The sequence below is a fragment of the Drosophila suzukii genome, chromosome 3 (genome assembly GCF_043229965.1).
Source record: "Drosophila suzukii chromosome 3, CBGP_Dsuzu_IsoJpt1.0, whole genome shotgun sequence".
In the NCBI taxonomy this organism is placed as follows: domain Eukaryota; kingdom Metazoa; phylum Arthropoda; class Insecta; order Diptera; family Drosophilidae; genus Drosophila; species Drosophila suzukii.
The window spans coordinates 10,739,634-10,752,464 of record NC_092082.1 but is presented as its reverse complement, the minus strand read 5'-3'; the positions used below and the strand labels follow the sequence as shown (position 1 = coordinate 10,752,464).

The 12,831-nt window shown below is 44.0% G+C and overlaps 1 protein-coding gene across 1 annotated transcript; it reads left to right on the top strand.

Moving 5' to 3' along the window:
- The first annotated feature begins 4,985 nt into the window (after positions 1 to 4,985).
- Positions 4,986 to 8,471, top strand: hry (bHLH transcriptional repressor hairy). The gene is made up of 3 exons (XM_017079449.4): positions 4,986 to 5,526; positions 6,506 to 6,601; positions 6,794 to 8,471. Exons 1-3 carry the CDS (start codon positions 5,428 to 5,430, stop codon positions 7,631 to 7,633), a joined length of 1,035 nt encoding a protein of 344 aa, XP_016934938.2. The 5' UTR covers positions 4,986 to 5,427; the 3' UTR covers positions 7,634 to 8,471.
- The last annotated feature ends 4,360 nt before the right edge of the window (positions 8,472 to 12,831 follow it).

Genomic DNA, 12,831 nt, shown 5'->3' with positions numbered 1-12,831 from the left:
AAAGTAAAAACATACCGATATTCGTATGTATTTTGCTAAAATATACATGGGCTACTCTCTCTGGCTTGAAATCCTCTCCAGAACTCAACTTTCAACGGGTTAACTTGGTCCAGAGTCGTGCGAGCTGGCTGTAACCCTATGGTAGGGGTAGGGGTATACCTGAACCCACCACGCCCATAATCCTTTTATGGCAAATAAACAAACAGCGTCACGGCGACTCAGTCGCGAAGGATTGCTATTGCTAGGTAAAAAGTGCCAAAAGGGTGCAATAAACGGGGTTGAGATCTTGGCCAAAGGGTACGGTGTGGTATGGTATATGGAAAGAGATAGGGAAGAGTTGCACACGCGCAGTGGCTTTGTTGCACACTCGGTTTTATGGGTGTGTGGTTTTAGCCCTTTGATGGGCATGATCATCCTGTTAATAGAAAGCGTGGAAACCCGCTGCAACAGTACCTGCCCGCATACGAATCTCTAATCCTTTTCGCGGCGATCCTGAACCTGAACTTGAACCCTTTCTGGCCATGATCGCCGGCCACTGTGTGGAGGGGCGAGCGTATCTAAGGCGATTTAATTAACGCGGTCGCAACTAAGCCACCGATACCAGGACATGGCTTAATTCGGAATGGAACGGAACCCTTTCTCGGGAGGCGTTGGCCCTGCTAAAAGCCATCCGGCTACTGTTCCGAGGACGGGTTAAGGATATGGATTCAGTAGCATCATGGGCGTTATCGGGCAAGTCGAACAAGCAGCGGTGGGCGGAAGGATTTGGCTTCCAGCGAAAGGATTGCAGGACTTAACTTTCGGAAAAACTCCAATATTTACCAAATACCAAAGGCCCAGGAAATGCACTTTGTATAGCCCTTTGCCCGGCAGTCGAAAAGTCAAGTCTGGTTCGGGATTTCACCAGCAAATTAACCGACTGAGCTGGCAAAGCGAGGATCCAAAAGTCATCAAAGTATACCCATTTCCCAGGGATTAGAAATCGTAGCTCCCTTTTGTTCTTTTGTAAAACTGAATATATATATCCTTTCAATTTTTAAAGAATCGCATAACAAAGAAATACACTACTGTATAAGAAATTGAAATCTTTTTAAAACTCAATTAAGATAATAATACACATTGCCTTTCCGAATCCTAATACCCAAAGTTATAAGATAACTCCATAATTCCTCGTTTTTATTAATTTTACTGTTAGATCTGTATAAAAAGTAAACCCGTTTTGGACTGCCCCTTTTCCAGTTATGCGTTTTCCGCATCACGCGATCCCGAATCCGCGATCCCTTCCTTCTTTGCCCTTATAAAGTCGCTCGACCAACCAACCTAAAAAATGCGACACAAAAACAAACGCAAAATGAAACGCAGACAACGGCCTCGTGAGGAAGAGGAGGAAAGTGTATTTTTGCATTGTTTTTTTTACCTGTTGCTAAATTTAGAATGTCTGTCGTCGGGTATTTGCTGACGTTTGTGTCGAAAAATTAAGCCTTCTACCGCAAAAACCCCACCCACCCGGCGGCCGACCCCTCGAACCCACCGCACCCCGAACCCCTCTTTCGTTACCAAAAATAAAATTCTGGGCAAAATGCGTCGTTACGCTTAATGAGTAATAAAATACTTTGCACAATGTGGGGGAACAAATGCGATTGCTAACTCACTCGCACCTCTGTATGTCTGCCTCACTCCCACTCTCTTGGCCTCCCACTCGGGACTGCCAAAATTTACAGCGCCATTAGTTGCAAAAACAACAGCATTACCATACTCACAGAAAAAATTTAAGATTTTTTCAAACCTTTTTTAATAATTTATTCTGCATTTTTAGTTTATCTTATAATCTTGTGAGAAATATGTATATTTTCAGGTAGAGCTGTATCTATTACATGCATATAGAAAATTGTAAACTATTTGTTAAAAATAGTTATAACCAAATCATATCAATTGTATAATTCAGGTAAGCAAAACCACGAAAATTTCCCAAGTTAGTTAATCGTTTTTTTCAGTGCAGCAGCGACAGCGGATCGCGCAAATGTGGCGCGCGTTTTTAACAGCGTTGGCGATTTTTATGGCGTTTTAATCGCCAGAGTGGCGCGCGCGGCTAGAAATTTATTTTCTCTCTCTCACTCTTCCTCTCTCTGTCTGCCCCACTCTCGGGCATAACAGTTGCTCCCCATCCCCCACCAAGTACTGTTATTTTTAGTTACATGCCGCTGTTGCCGACTTAAAAGCGGCGCGTGGGCGATTCTGCCGCTGTTAAAATCGCGACTACGCTGTTACGATCACTGCACAGATGATGCTTACATAACTATGTAAATAATATCTACAGGACCAGAATAATATTAAGTTGATATTTTATGAAATGAATACATTTATTTTAATATAATTATTTTAAGTAGATGTTGATTTTATTATTGTAATTTTTTCTACATGTAAAATAGCGCTCTTCTGGTCCCAAAAATTGTATACAAAATTATGAAAATCATCATTATATCACATGAATTTTTGTCTATAGGTGCTCAGGCCTAATCTGGGAAAATCTGGGGATTCACGTAACATGACATTTTTATAATTTTCAAAGTAATACAATCTTTTGGAAGGGAATGAGCATTAAAATTGAAGATTGATAATATCCTTTTCTTTTCATTTATATGAAAAACCATCAGGTATTTCTTTTCTGTGTGATCAGTGATCATCGGTGGTGATTAGGGCCCACGGGGCTTACGGGGAATTTTGGGGGATCTGGCGCTGTCTAAATTTAAACGCAATTAGCAATGCGCACATTTCTGTGTGCTTGCGCCTTTTCGACTATAAATTTTTGCCACAGTTTATTTTAGACGCTGCATGTGATCGAGTCCGCCAGCAACAACAATGACAATAACAACAACAATGGGGCGTCAAATTGGGCGTTGAGCGCACAAACAACTGCGAATGTATCTGTATCTGTATCTTTTAGCGGCGTATCCGTGAGATACATCCACACCTTTGGCTTTTTTTGGCCAGCGAGCATGATGTAAAACGCCGCCAACGTTTTTCCGATCTCTCGTTTTGTTTATTTTCTTGTTGCTTTTCGCTGCAATTAAATTGGCATGCACAAGTGCCGCCTCTGCCACCGCCACCGCTGCAGTCGCTGCCTCTGCCTCTGTCTCTGCCGACGTTGACCGCGGGCGGGCCGCCTTTTGATCGGCTGCCAAAATGTAATTGGAACGCGAAGGTGTTGTCGACGTCCGCCACTGCCGCCTGAATATATTGCCGTATTGCCCGATTGCCATATTGCCATGTGTTCTCGGCATAAACAACCTTCCCTGGCGACCACAAAACACTAGACAGCCCTCAGAAATGTCAGAAATTCCCCAAAATTCTTGTGGATTTCGCCAGTCGTTTAACACGCATATTTGTGATCTTGATTGATTTTCTCAGATTAAATACAGTCACTATTCAAAAGAATTCTTTAGGGTAACTATATAGTTGAGCTTCTTATCCAAGAACCAATGAACTGCCTTGACTCACCTCTCTCAAAGTCAACTTAATTAGTATACGACAGTTTCTGCATAAAGGAATTTTCAGTTTTTCCAAGTTCACTTAAAAATATGGTAAATACCCGCTTTAAATATCGTATATCCACTTTGACTCATCTGCCACAAAGTAACCTTAATACTTACATCACAATTTGTGGCTTTCAAAACTATCTTCTCATTGTATCCTCTGTGAATAAGTATTTACGAATTTTCCCCAAGAACAAACCTCAAACATAACGTAATTTCTCGATATTATATATTGTATTTGGGTTATATTTATCACCTTCCTTACCGATCTCACTCGAACTTAATAATTAGATGGTAATATATAGTAAGTTATCAGTTCTCAGAACTATAACAATATATTTTGAGTTATTAGCAGTTAGTTAAAAATTCACAGCTCCAAGTTCGTCATTTCCCAAAATCCTATGACGTGCGTTGACTAATTTTCTCCCCAATAAATTAAATAATTACTAACCCATTTCCACTTAGAGAGAGAAAAACTCCCCTAGAGTTCTATTAATGAATGGCTATTTCTGTGCGACTATCTGATGCCCAGCTTTTCCTTGTTGTGGCGTGAAATTACAGCCAACCTTCGATAAATCACTGCTCCGAAACAAAAAACTGAAAAAACTGAAAAACGTGAAAATCCAACGCTGCACGTAGACGCCATCAAAGTGAATCTAAGCGTCGGTTGGAGCACGTGTGATCCACGCAGCCTTGTCCGTAACGATTTCCATTTCATTTAGCTGGTCGGTCGGCTATCGATCAAAAAGCAAAGGGCGACCTTCACTTAATTGCGGCGCACGGCATGGGGAATTAGTTGAGTCTACAGACTGGTCTGGAATAAAAAAAGCGGGGATAGCTGTAGCTGTAGCCACCCACCACCCACCACACACCACCCCCACCCCACTGCCCCATCACACAACCACCCACTTCCGCCTGGCGTGCGCACAACCTTGTGATCTTGTTTACTGTTTAGCGACCCCCGAGCCTCGGATACATATAGCACACCAAAAAAAAAATAAAGAGAAAAAAAACCGAACCTGTCGCACTGGGGTGGCGTCATATAGCCAGCTATTTTCACCTTCTATGGGACGTCGTCGTCGTCGCGTTGGCCGCATGAATCAGCAAACCACGAACTGCGAACCACCAGAAACGCCAGAAACCGAAGCAGTAACAGAAACACAGCCTCTTGTGAATCCCTCGCCAAAGCTGATCGCCAATGGGGGTTTCGCAGTGTGATTTCCAGAAAGGAAGAAATGCCCATTCCCAAGGCATAGGGGGCGTATGAGTAACGCGGGGCTGAGAGACGACGACTTTAGGTACCGCTCACACACACACACACACTCTCCCTGAGAGCAGGTAGCGAATATAGTATACCCCTAGGTAGCCGAAATGCCCCTGTATCTGTGTGCGGTCGTGTGGCTCGCGCTCGCGTCTCGCAGCGGCGATTTAGCCAACGAACCTGTCGATCAATCGTCAGTCGTCCGCCGAGAGCCCCAGCGATAAGGTAGTCCCGCTACGCTCTGCAATACCGCCGACATCCCAGACCTAGTAAAACCTTACATATACCCATCCCGAAGAGCCGAACGATCGATCTTCAGCTTCGTGCCGAGTCGTTTCGGTCTTTTAATCGCACTGCAGCCAGAACCTGGTGCTCATTCGCCTGCCGTAACTCGTAGCGTGCGGTTCTATCGCTCCGCTTAAAGAAAACCGAACCCACATATCAAGAGACCCAGAGAACTCGAACTTACGTACTTCTCTGCGACGCTGCGCGAAAGTGAAACCAAGTGAACTTGAACAGAAAAAGCAAAGAAATAAAACAGTGAACTCATATTGCAAAGAGCAGCAAATCCATATTTGCTGCCAAGTGAAACCCAAACTGTGCCTCAAACTCAACAAACAATATCTGACCGAAATGGTTACCGGCGTAACAGCAGCCAACATGACCAACGTTCTGGGTACCGCCGTTGTGCCGGCCCAGCTTAAGGAGACGCCACTCAAAAGTGACCGTCGGGTAAGTGTCTTCTCCGGGGAATATGAAATTCCTCAAAAAAAAAAAAACGCAAACCAAAAACCCCCTCGAAAACGGATTAAATCAGAACCCATAGTTGGATAACCAGAGAATTCCCTTAAACGAGAGCCACCCACCTCGAGCTCGACTTGATTTCCATACTCGCTGTGGGCGATTCGACTCTGTCCCCATCAATCCCGCTGCCCAAATGCATTTCCTTTTTAGCCATCTCCCACATGGCTGAATGGGGTAAAAAAAAAAATAAATAGAAAAAACACTCTGAACCAAACCAAAAACAGCCGCCGTCGGCGCGCCAACACAAAGCGAATTTATCTTGCGTCGCGTTGGTGGCATTTACTATATGGCATATGCCTACTACTCCGACTACACACGATCGATCCATTCATGAGTGCCGCCCAAAATTGGCTGGCGGAGCTGCCCACCAGCTCCCCGGATTTGGATTCAGATTCGGATTCGGTTGTGGCTTCCACTTGGCGCGTGCGTCGCGTGGTCGCTGCAATTGTCGGTCATCAGCCGACGTTTTTGGCCATTTGGCGACCGGTTCATTGATTTGGCCAAACGGCTGACTTCATCCGTTGCCAAATTTGGCAAACTTTTTTCTTATTATTTTTCTTGATTTGTGCCTAGGCAATCTTCGAATTTCCCGCACTGACCTTGCCGCTCTCGCTATATCTCATACCTGGTTGGTTTATTTATAGACCCCTGGCTGTAATTTATAACCGCCAAACTATTTTTACCCATGCCTCTCGCCCCGAGTGGCGCTATAAATAGAGCACGCGCCGTGCGACTAAATTTGGCCGCCAGCCAGTCAATCCGTTCCCCCAGATCCTCCCCAGCTTCCTCCAACCTCCTTCATCCAATTAAAGACCCATGCAGCTTCCTCTATTTTTGGGTCGCTGCATGAGGTCAAATTAGCCATGCAAAAGCCGTGACTAATCGATGTTTTTTACCTCTCTTGCAGTCGAACAAACCCATCATGGAGAAACGCCGACGCGCCCGTATTAACAACTGTCTCAATGAACTCAAGACTCTGATTCTGGATGCCACCAAAAAAGACGTAAGTATCTAAAAAGGGTTATAATAAAGTATTTAAGACAAATTCTTAAAGTTAAAAAAATATTTAAATTGAAATTCAGAAATTGCATATTTAAAATATAATATATCTAATAAAAAAAATTAAACTCCATATTTCTGAAAACAACTCCTAAAGCATTTACTAATTTTTGAATTTTCTTCCCTCTACTTTTAGCCGGCTCGCCACTCCAAATTGGAAAAGGCCGACATTCTGGAGAAGACAGTGAAGCATCTGCAGGAGCTGCAGCGCCAACAGGCTGCCATGCAGCAGGCCGCCGATCCCAAGATTGTGAACAAATTCAAAGCCGGCTTTGCCGACTGTGTGAACGAGGTGAGCCGCTTCCCCGGCATTGAGCCCGCCCAGCGTCGCCGCCTGCTGCAGCACCTGAGCAACTGCATCAACGGGGTGAAGACGGAGCTGCATCAGCAGCAGCGTCAGCAGCAACAGCAACAGTCCATCCACGCACAGATGCTCCCCTCGCCACCCAGTTCACCGGAGCAGGATAGCCAGCAGCAGCAGCAGACGTCGCCAGCGGCGACTCCCTACCTCTTTGGCCAGATCCAGCAGACCGCCAGCGGCTACTTCCTGCCCAATGGCATGCAGGTGATCCCCACCAAGCTGCCCAATGGAAGCATTGCCCTCGTCTTGCCCCAGAGCCTGCCGCAGCAGCAGCAGCAACAGTTGCTGCAACACCAGCAACAGCAGCAGCAACTCGCCGCCGCAGCAGCAGCAGCCGCAGCGGCAGCAGCCCAGCAGCAACCCATGTTGGTGGCCATGCCCCAGCGTACCGCCAGCACCGGATCCGCAAGCTCGCACTCCTCCGCCGGATACGAGTCGGCGCCCGGAAGCAGCAGCAGCTGCAGCTACGCCCCACCCAGTCCGGCCAACTCCAGCTACGAGCCCATGGACATCAAGCCGTCGGTCATCCAGCGTGTGCCCGTCGAGCAGCAGCCGCTGTCGCTGGTGATCAAGAAGCAGATCAAGGAGGAGGAGCAGCCCTGGCGGCCCTGGTAGAGGATGAGGATGAGGATAGGATCGCCCCCGTCCCTCTGCCGAATCTCCCGCTGACTTAAGACTGACCCCCCAAAACTCATCCAACTCACATGCGCCGGGCGTTGTGCGCATGCGCGTAGACATTTCACATCATTCGCCGGGATAACGCAAATGTTGCTTCGAAGTGCCGCAAACATGCGAATCCTTAGACGGTCCACAGCTTCATTGGTTCATATTTCCGGTCCTAGGTCCTAGGTCCTGGAAATCCATCGATGAGGATAAACGGCCTCCATCAGACGCACACACATACACACACACACACACAAAACGTTGTTATAACTTATTTATTATTATTATGTAATCGATTTGAGAACGGTATTCTACCAGGACATCGCCAAACTACCTCAGTCCAAGTACTTGGTGTTGAATTGCCTCATGTATCATGTATTACTACTCTTTCAATAACAGCAAATCAGCAAAAGTCTTCCATACACTCAAAAAGAAAACGAAAAAAAAACAAAACATTTGATAAGCTGAAATACTTTTTATGAAAAAGATAAACGCAAACATAACTCTTACACATATATATAGATGTACATCTCCATTTTATAATATAGGTTTTGTACCATAGCCCGCTAGGTTTTCTCTCGCTCTTAAGTCTAAACAAAGAATAATTATATTTATAAAACACAAAAAACTATTCGTAAGGCCACGTGATATAGTGAACATAATGAGCTTCTAAGAAAACAAAACAAGAATTTGATGCAAACAAAAGCAAAAAAATCAACAAGAAAAGAAAAAGCAAACAAACAACATACTAAAATGAAATAAAATTAAAAGATACTACTAAAAAATCAAATACGCAAAAGAGAGTTGTTATTGGTATGGGAATTTCGGTCGGATTCGGGTGAAAGTCCCTTTTTTCGTGGGGGTCAGAATGCAAAAATATATAAATAAAACTGACAAGAGTCTTATCGAGCCCCTGACTTATCGTAGCAAATTTCGACGCTAATTATAATGCCCATGGTGAAATTCATTACGCTGGAGGGGATCAGTGGGGAGTTCCACGATAATACAACTACGTTTTTAAGGGGCTCGATTATTGCTGTTTCTGCTAATGCAATCGGCACGACGGGTTGAAGGTCTTTTTGCGGCCAGACCGTGACGGATACAGATATAGAGTCTATACGTTGCCTTGATTTTCACACATCCGGACTGCAAGGCCTGATAACCCTAAAAAATTCCACAAGAGTGATGAAATAGTTGTACGAAAATCCTTTGTCTTATAGTATTTGAAAAGATTTTGCAATACAATCATCGATGCTTCACTAGAAGTACCACTGAGTATAAGAAAATATTTGGAAATATAAGTCAGGTTGGCTTTAATGGCAGTAAACCCGAAATTCCTCTTGCTGACGATTCAGCACAATACTGAATTTCTTAGGGATATGGGATTTCAAGAACTTCAAGCAAATACCACTGGGAGACGATCCAGTCTGATCTATAATACGCCTGTTTAAACGGCTGATAAGGTTGGTTGTAATATCATATAGTGTTTTTTCTTCTCGGAAAATCCCTGGATTTATCCACTCCATTCTAGTAAGTTACAAGGCTCGTTACTCAATAGGGAAATCTGTTACCTACCGGCTGTGGTATGGAGTCACGCCCTTCAATCCCCATATGTACCATACTACCCCCACTCTTATCTGAGCAAATCCCGGGGCCATTAATCGTCATGCTCGTGACAAAAGTTTCCGCGAAGTCTGCGGAAAAAATACCGCATCATGCTGATAATATGAGAGCGATAAAGCGGATAAGTAAATACATTTGTTTTCCATTTGCTGGTGAATCAAGTGCACAGAGCAAACAACTTTCAGTTGTTCATCACGGGTTGGATTCCCGATGCAATGCATCTGGACTTGCTCTCAATCAGCGGCTGACCGACTGGATGCACTGGCTGTTCACAAAACTAACTCGTGCCGCCTCAAAGTCCGGGGAAAATACTCGTAAAACTTAAATTAAGATTGTAAACAGCAGCCGGGCAGTTGTCGCATGTTCTGGAATAGGAAAACACGCTTCGTGGAAAGTCCGATTGGGTGGTTGGGTGGTTGGGTGGTTGCGTAGCCAGGCGTTTGCCCCACTGAGCTGAAAGTGCATTTGATTAGTCACTGTGGATCCGACTTTCGGCCCATCAATGAGTCATGGTCCCTAGTCTAGCTCGAAATAGCTTAAAAATCTACCAGTACCGCTAAGTCTGCCCATTTATAACAAAACCCCCTTTGACGAAAAAACAGCCCATTGAGTCATCATCGGTTGACTTAATTAGCTAAGTCTGTTATTTTGTTATTTTTTGCGGACCGAAGTTAAGCAGAAATCCGTAATTAAAAACTCTTTCATGTTTTTAGGAATTTATAAATATTTGTACTATCCAATGGTTAAACAAAATATGTCCCCAATGGCTAGTGAACGAAATGTTCATTTTTTCCATTTAACAACAAGGAACATCGTGCCCTATACCCATTTTATATTTACGCAATGATAATATTATTCCCATCACTCTTATTTATAAACAACTATATCAAGCATTCCGAGTGAACTAAGTAAAATGCTTAGTAAGCCAATTCTTTTCCCTTCTAATGTGATGAAACTAAAGTGCTTTAATCGAAAATGTTTTAAAAAGGTTTCATTTAAGAGGTTATTGGATAAGTATAATGATTTATAGAATACATGTAGTATTATATTATCTTGTTTTGTTAAAATTTTAGAAAGTGTTGTTCTGTAGGCTTTTTAGAAATATCCAGAATTGATTTGGAACCCTTATTTCCCGATCCGTGTGCAAATTGCAATTTGCATAGCTGCATTCCTCAGCAGGCAGTCACCATGTCGTCTGATTTTTGGTTCTGCTTGAAAGTCGGTGGTCCTTCAATTTGATCTGCCACCAGCCACTCTGGGAAATGAATTCGCCACAGTTGCGCACAAATGAAATCGAAATTAAAGACTATGGGGGTTCGGGGTTCGTGGTTCTGGGTTCTCTTGGGTTTTCTTCTGTTGCGATAGTGGGGGTTGTGTAGAACTCAGGGCCTGGTGCGACATTTGAGGCTACTCGCGACTGCGTGGAGTGCCTCTACTCGCCGGTTGTCACGTTTTGCTCTGGCAAATGACCCCAAAATAAAAACAAAACCGAAAACAAAGCTGTTTGTTTACGACGACTCGCGTAGCATTCTGTGGAATTGTGGAGCACTCCACACCACTTCATTCATGGTGACTGAAGAATTCGCGGAACTGCCGTCCAGATAAGCCGGAGTCGAAAATCGCAATGGGAATAGGAATCTGCAGCTGGAAATTCGGGGAGTACGCATAAACAAGTTGAATGAACCGGGTCTGGGGGCCGAGAAATTCGCGTCTCTAGAGCCAATTTCAATTCTAATACCACGTCTACTTCCACATCCACTTCCCCTGCCAATTGGCAATGTCAAATGCGAGCCAAGTTTAATGACTCGCCGACGTCGACGACGACGACTTCTCTTGACACCCGCACTGGCTTTGTTTTGGCTTTTTGATATTTTCGTATTTTGGTATCGAGCTTTGTTTTCTCTTCGGGCCCCATGGGTTTTTGAACTCGTTATGCGAGTCTTGATTAGACATTTCGCATATGAAATGAGTGCGAGTCCCGTGCCGTGGATCTCGGAAATGTTAGGTGCTATTGAACCATGCGCGGCGGTTCAAGGAGACTAGTCGACGAGATTCTAGCTGCTAACTGGGCCTAAACACAGTTACAGAGACGGCAAGGTCGTTCCGTCTGGTTTTTCGGTTTTTTGGCTTTCGTCTCTGTTGGCCAAAAGACGTGATCGGCATAGACAAGCGGTGGCTTTGACATTCAACTCGCTGAGCGGTGGTTCAAGTGGCACAAACCAAACCACTCCCCATCAGCCACTGGGCAAGGTCAGTTATCCATAGCGTGGCGGCTAACTAACCTTAGCCATTTCATTTCATTTCGCTCACCCAGTTACACCTTACACTGCGCCATTAAAAAGTTGGGGAGGCATACCAGCCTATTTACTATTTACTATTTGCACAGCCTATCATCGCTGATAGGGAAGTCAACACCTGAGCTGAGCCGCGCAAGGGAACCACCCTATTCTATCACCTTGAGCGGCACGTGATCGCCGATCCGGTGGTTCGGTGGATCGGTTTGGTGGTGCGAAAGAATTTCCCTCGAGCAACCTGATCGTATGATATTGGATCCATGGGGTTGGGGGCTGGCTTCGCTGGAATCTCCGCGGCACTTCATGTAAATAACAACGGTGCTTCGATATATGTGTGCCTGTATCTTTCAAACCACTTACCTCATCTTGTGCAGAGACAAAAATTCCATTACTTATTAATTCAGTTTTATAAAAAAGAATTAACAAATGTCTTAGTTAATATATTTTAAAACTCGTTATATATTTTATATCATGAGCCTTTATGTTATATAAATCAATATCTTTTAAGGGCCGAATTCTGTATACTCAAGCGACTGTATTAGTTAGCACTTTTTTGAGGTCACTTGATATCAAAATAGATTTCATTTAATAATAGATTATATTTTAAACCAGTTTTGTTTTAAAACATTAGCTAGATCTTTTTTTAAATTCATAAAGCATTTCGATTTCGATTTGAAATTCATTTCTGGTCTCTGAGGTATTCCTTATGCGATTAAATAGTTCTAAGAAAAATCCAAAACTTTAGGAACTCGATTTTTGAATGCTAATTTTTCGCAGTGTTCTCGTTTGCAATTCAACTTTTGCTTTTGTTTCTTTTCTGTTTTTCAGTTGTGTTCGGCGCTGTTCGATCGCATCCACTTACAGGCCCCGGTGCATTGGAAACTGCAGGCCACGCAAAATATTTCACTCAAATAAATATAGCCGTTTATTTTGGGAAATTGAAACAAGCAATACCAAGTGGAAAAAAGTAAATAAATAAATAAGCCAGCAAATACCGCAACGGAACCCACTCGAATCACGTTTTCTGTCACGCAATTTGAGTTCTTTCAATGAAACGGATTTGAAAATGGAAATGGCGCAGTGGGCATATGGATCCACACTTCCATACCCATTCCCGCCATTTCACCACTCGGTGGTTGACTTATCAAGTCAAGTGCTGGAGAAAGAAAGACAGATAGGGAGTTCGAGGTGTGGGTTAAGACCGAATTGGGCAATTGAACGGGCAGCTTCTGT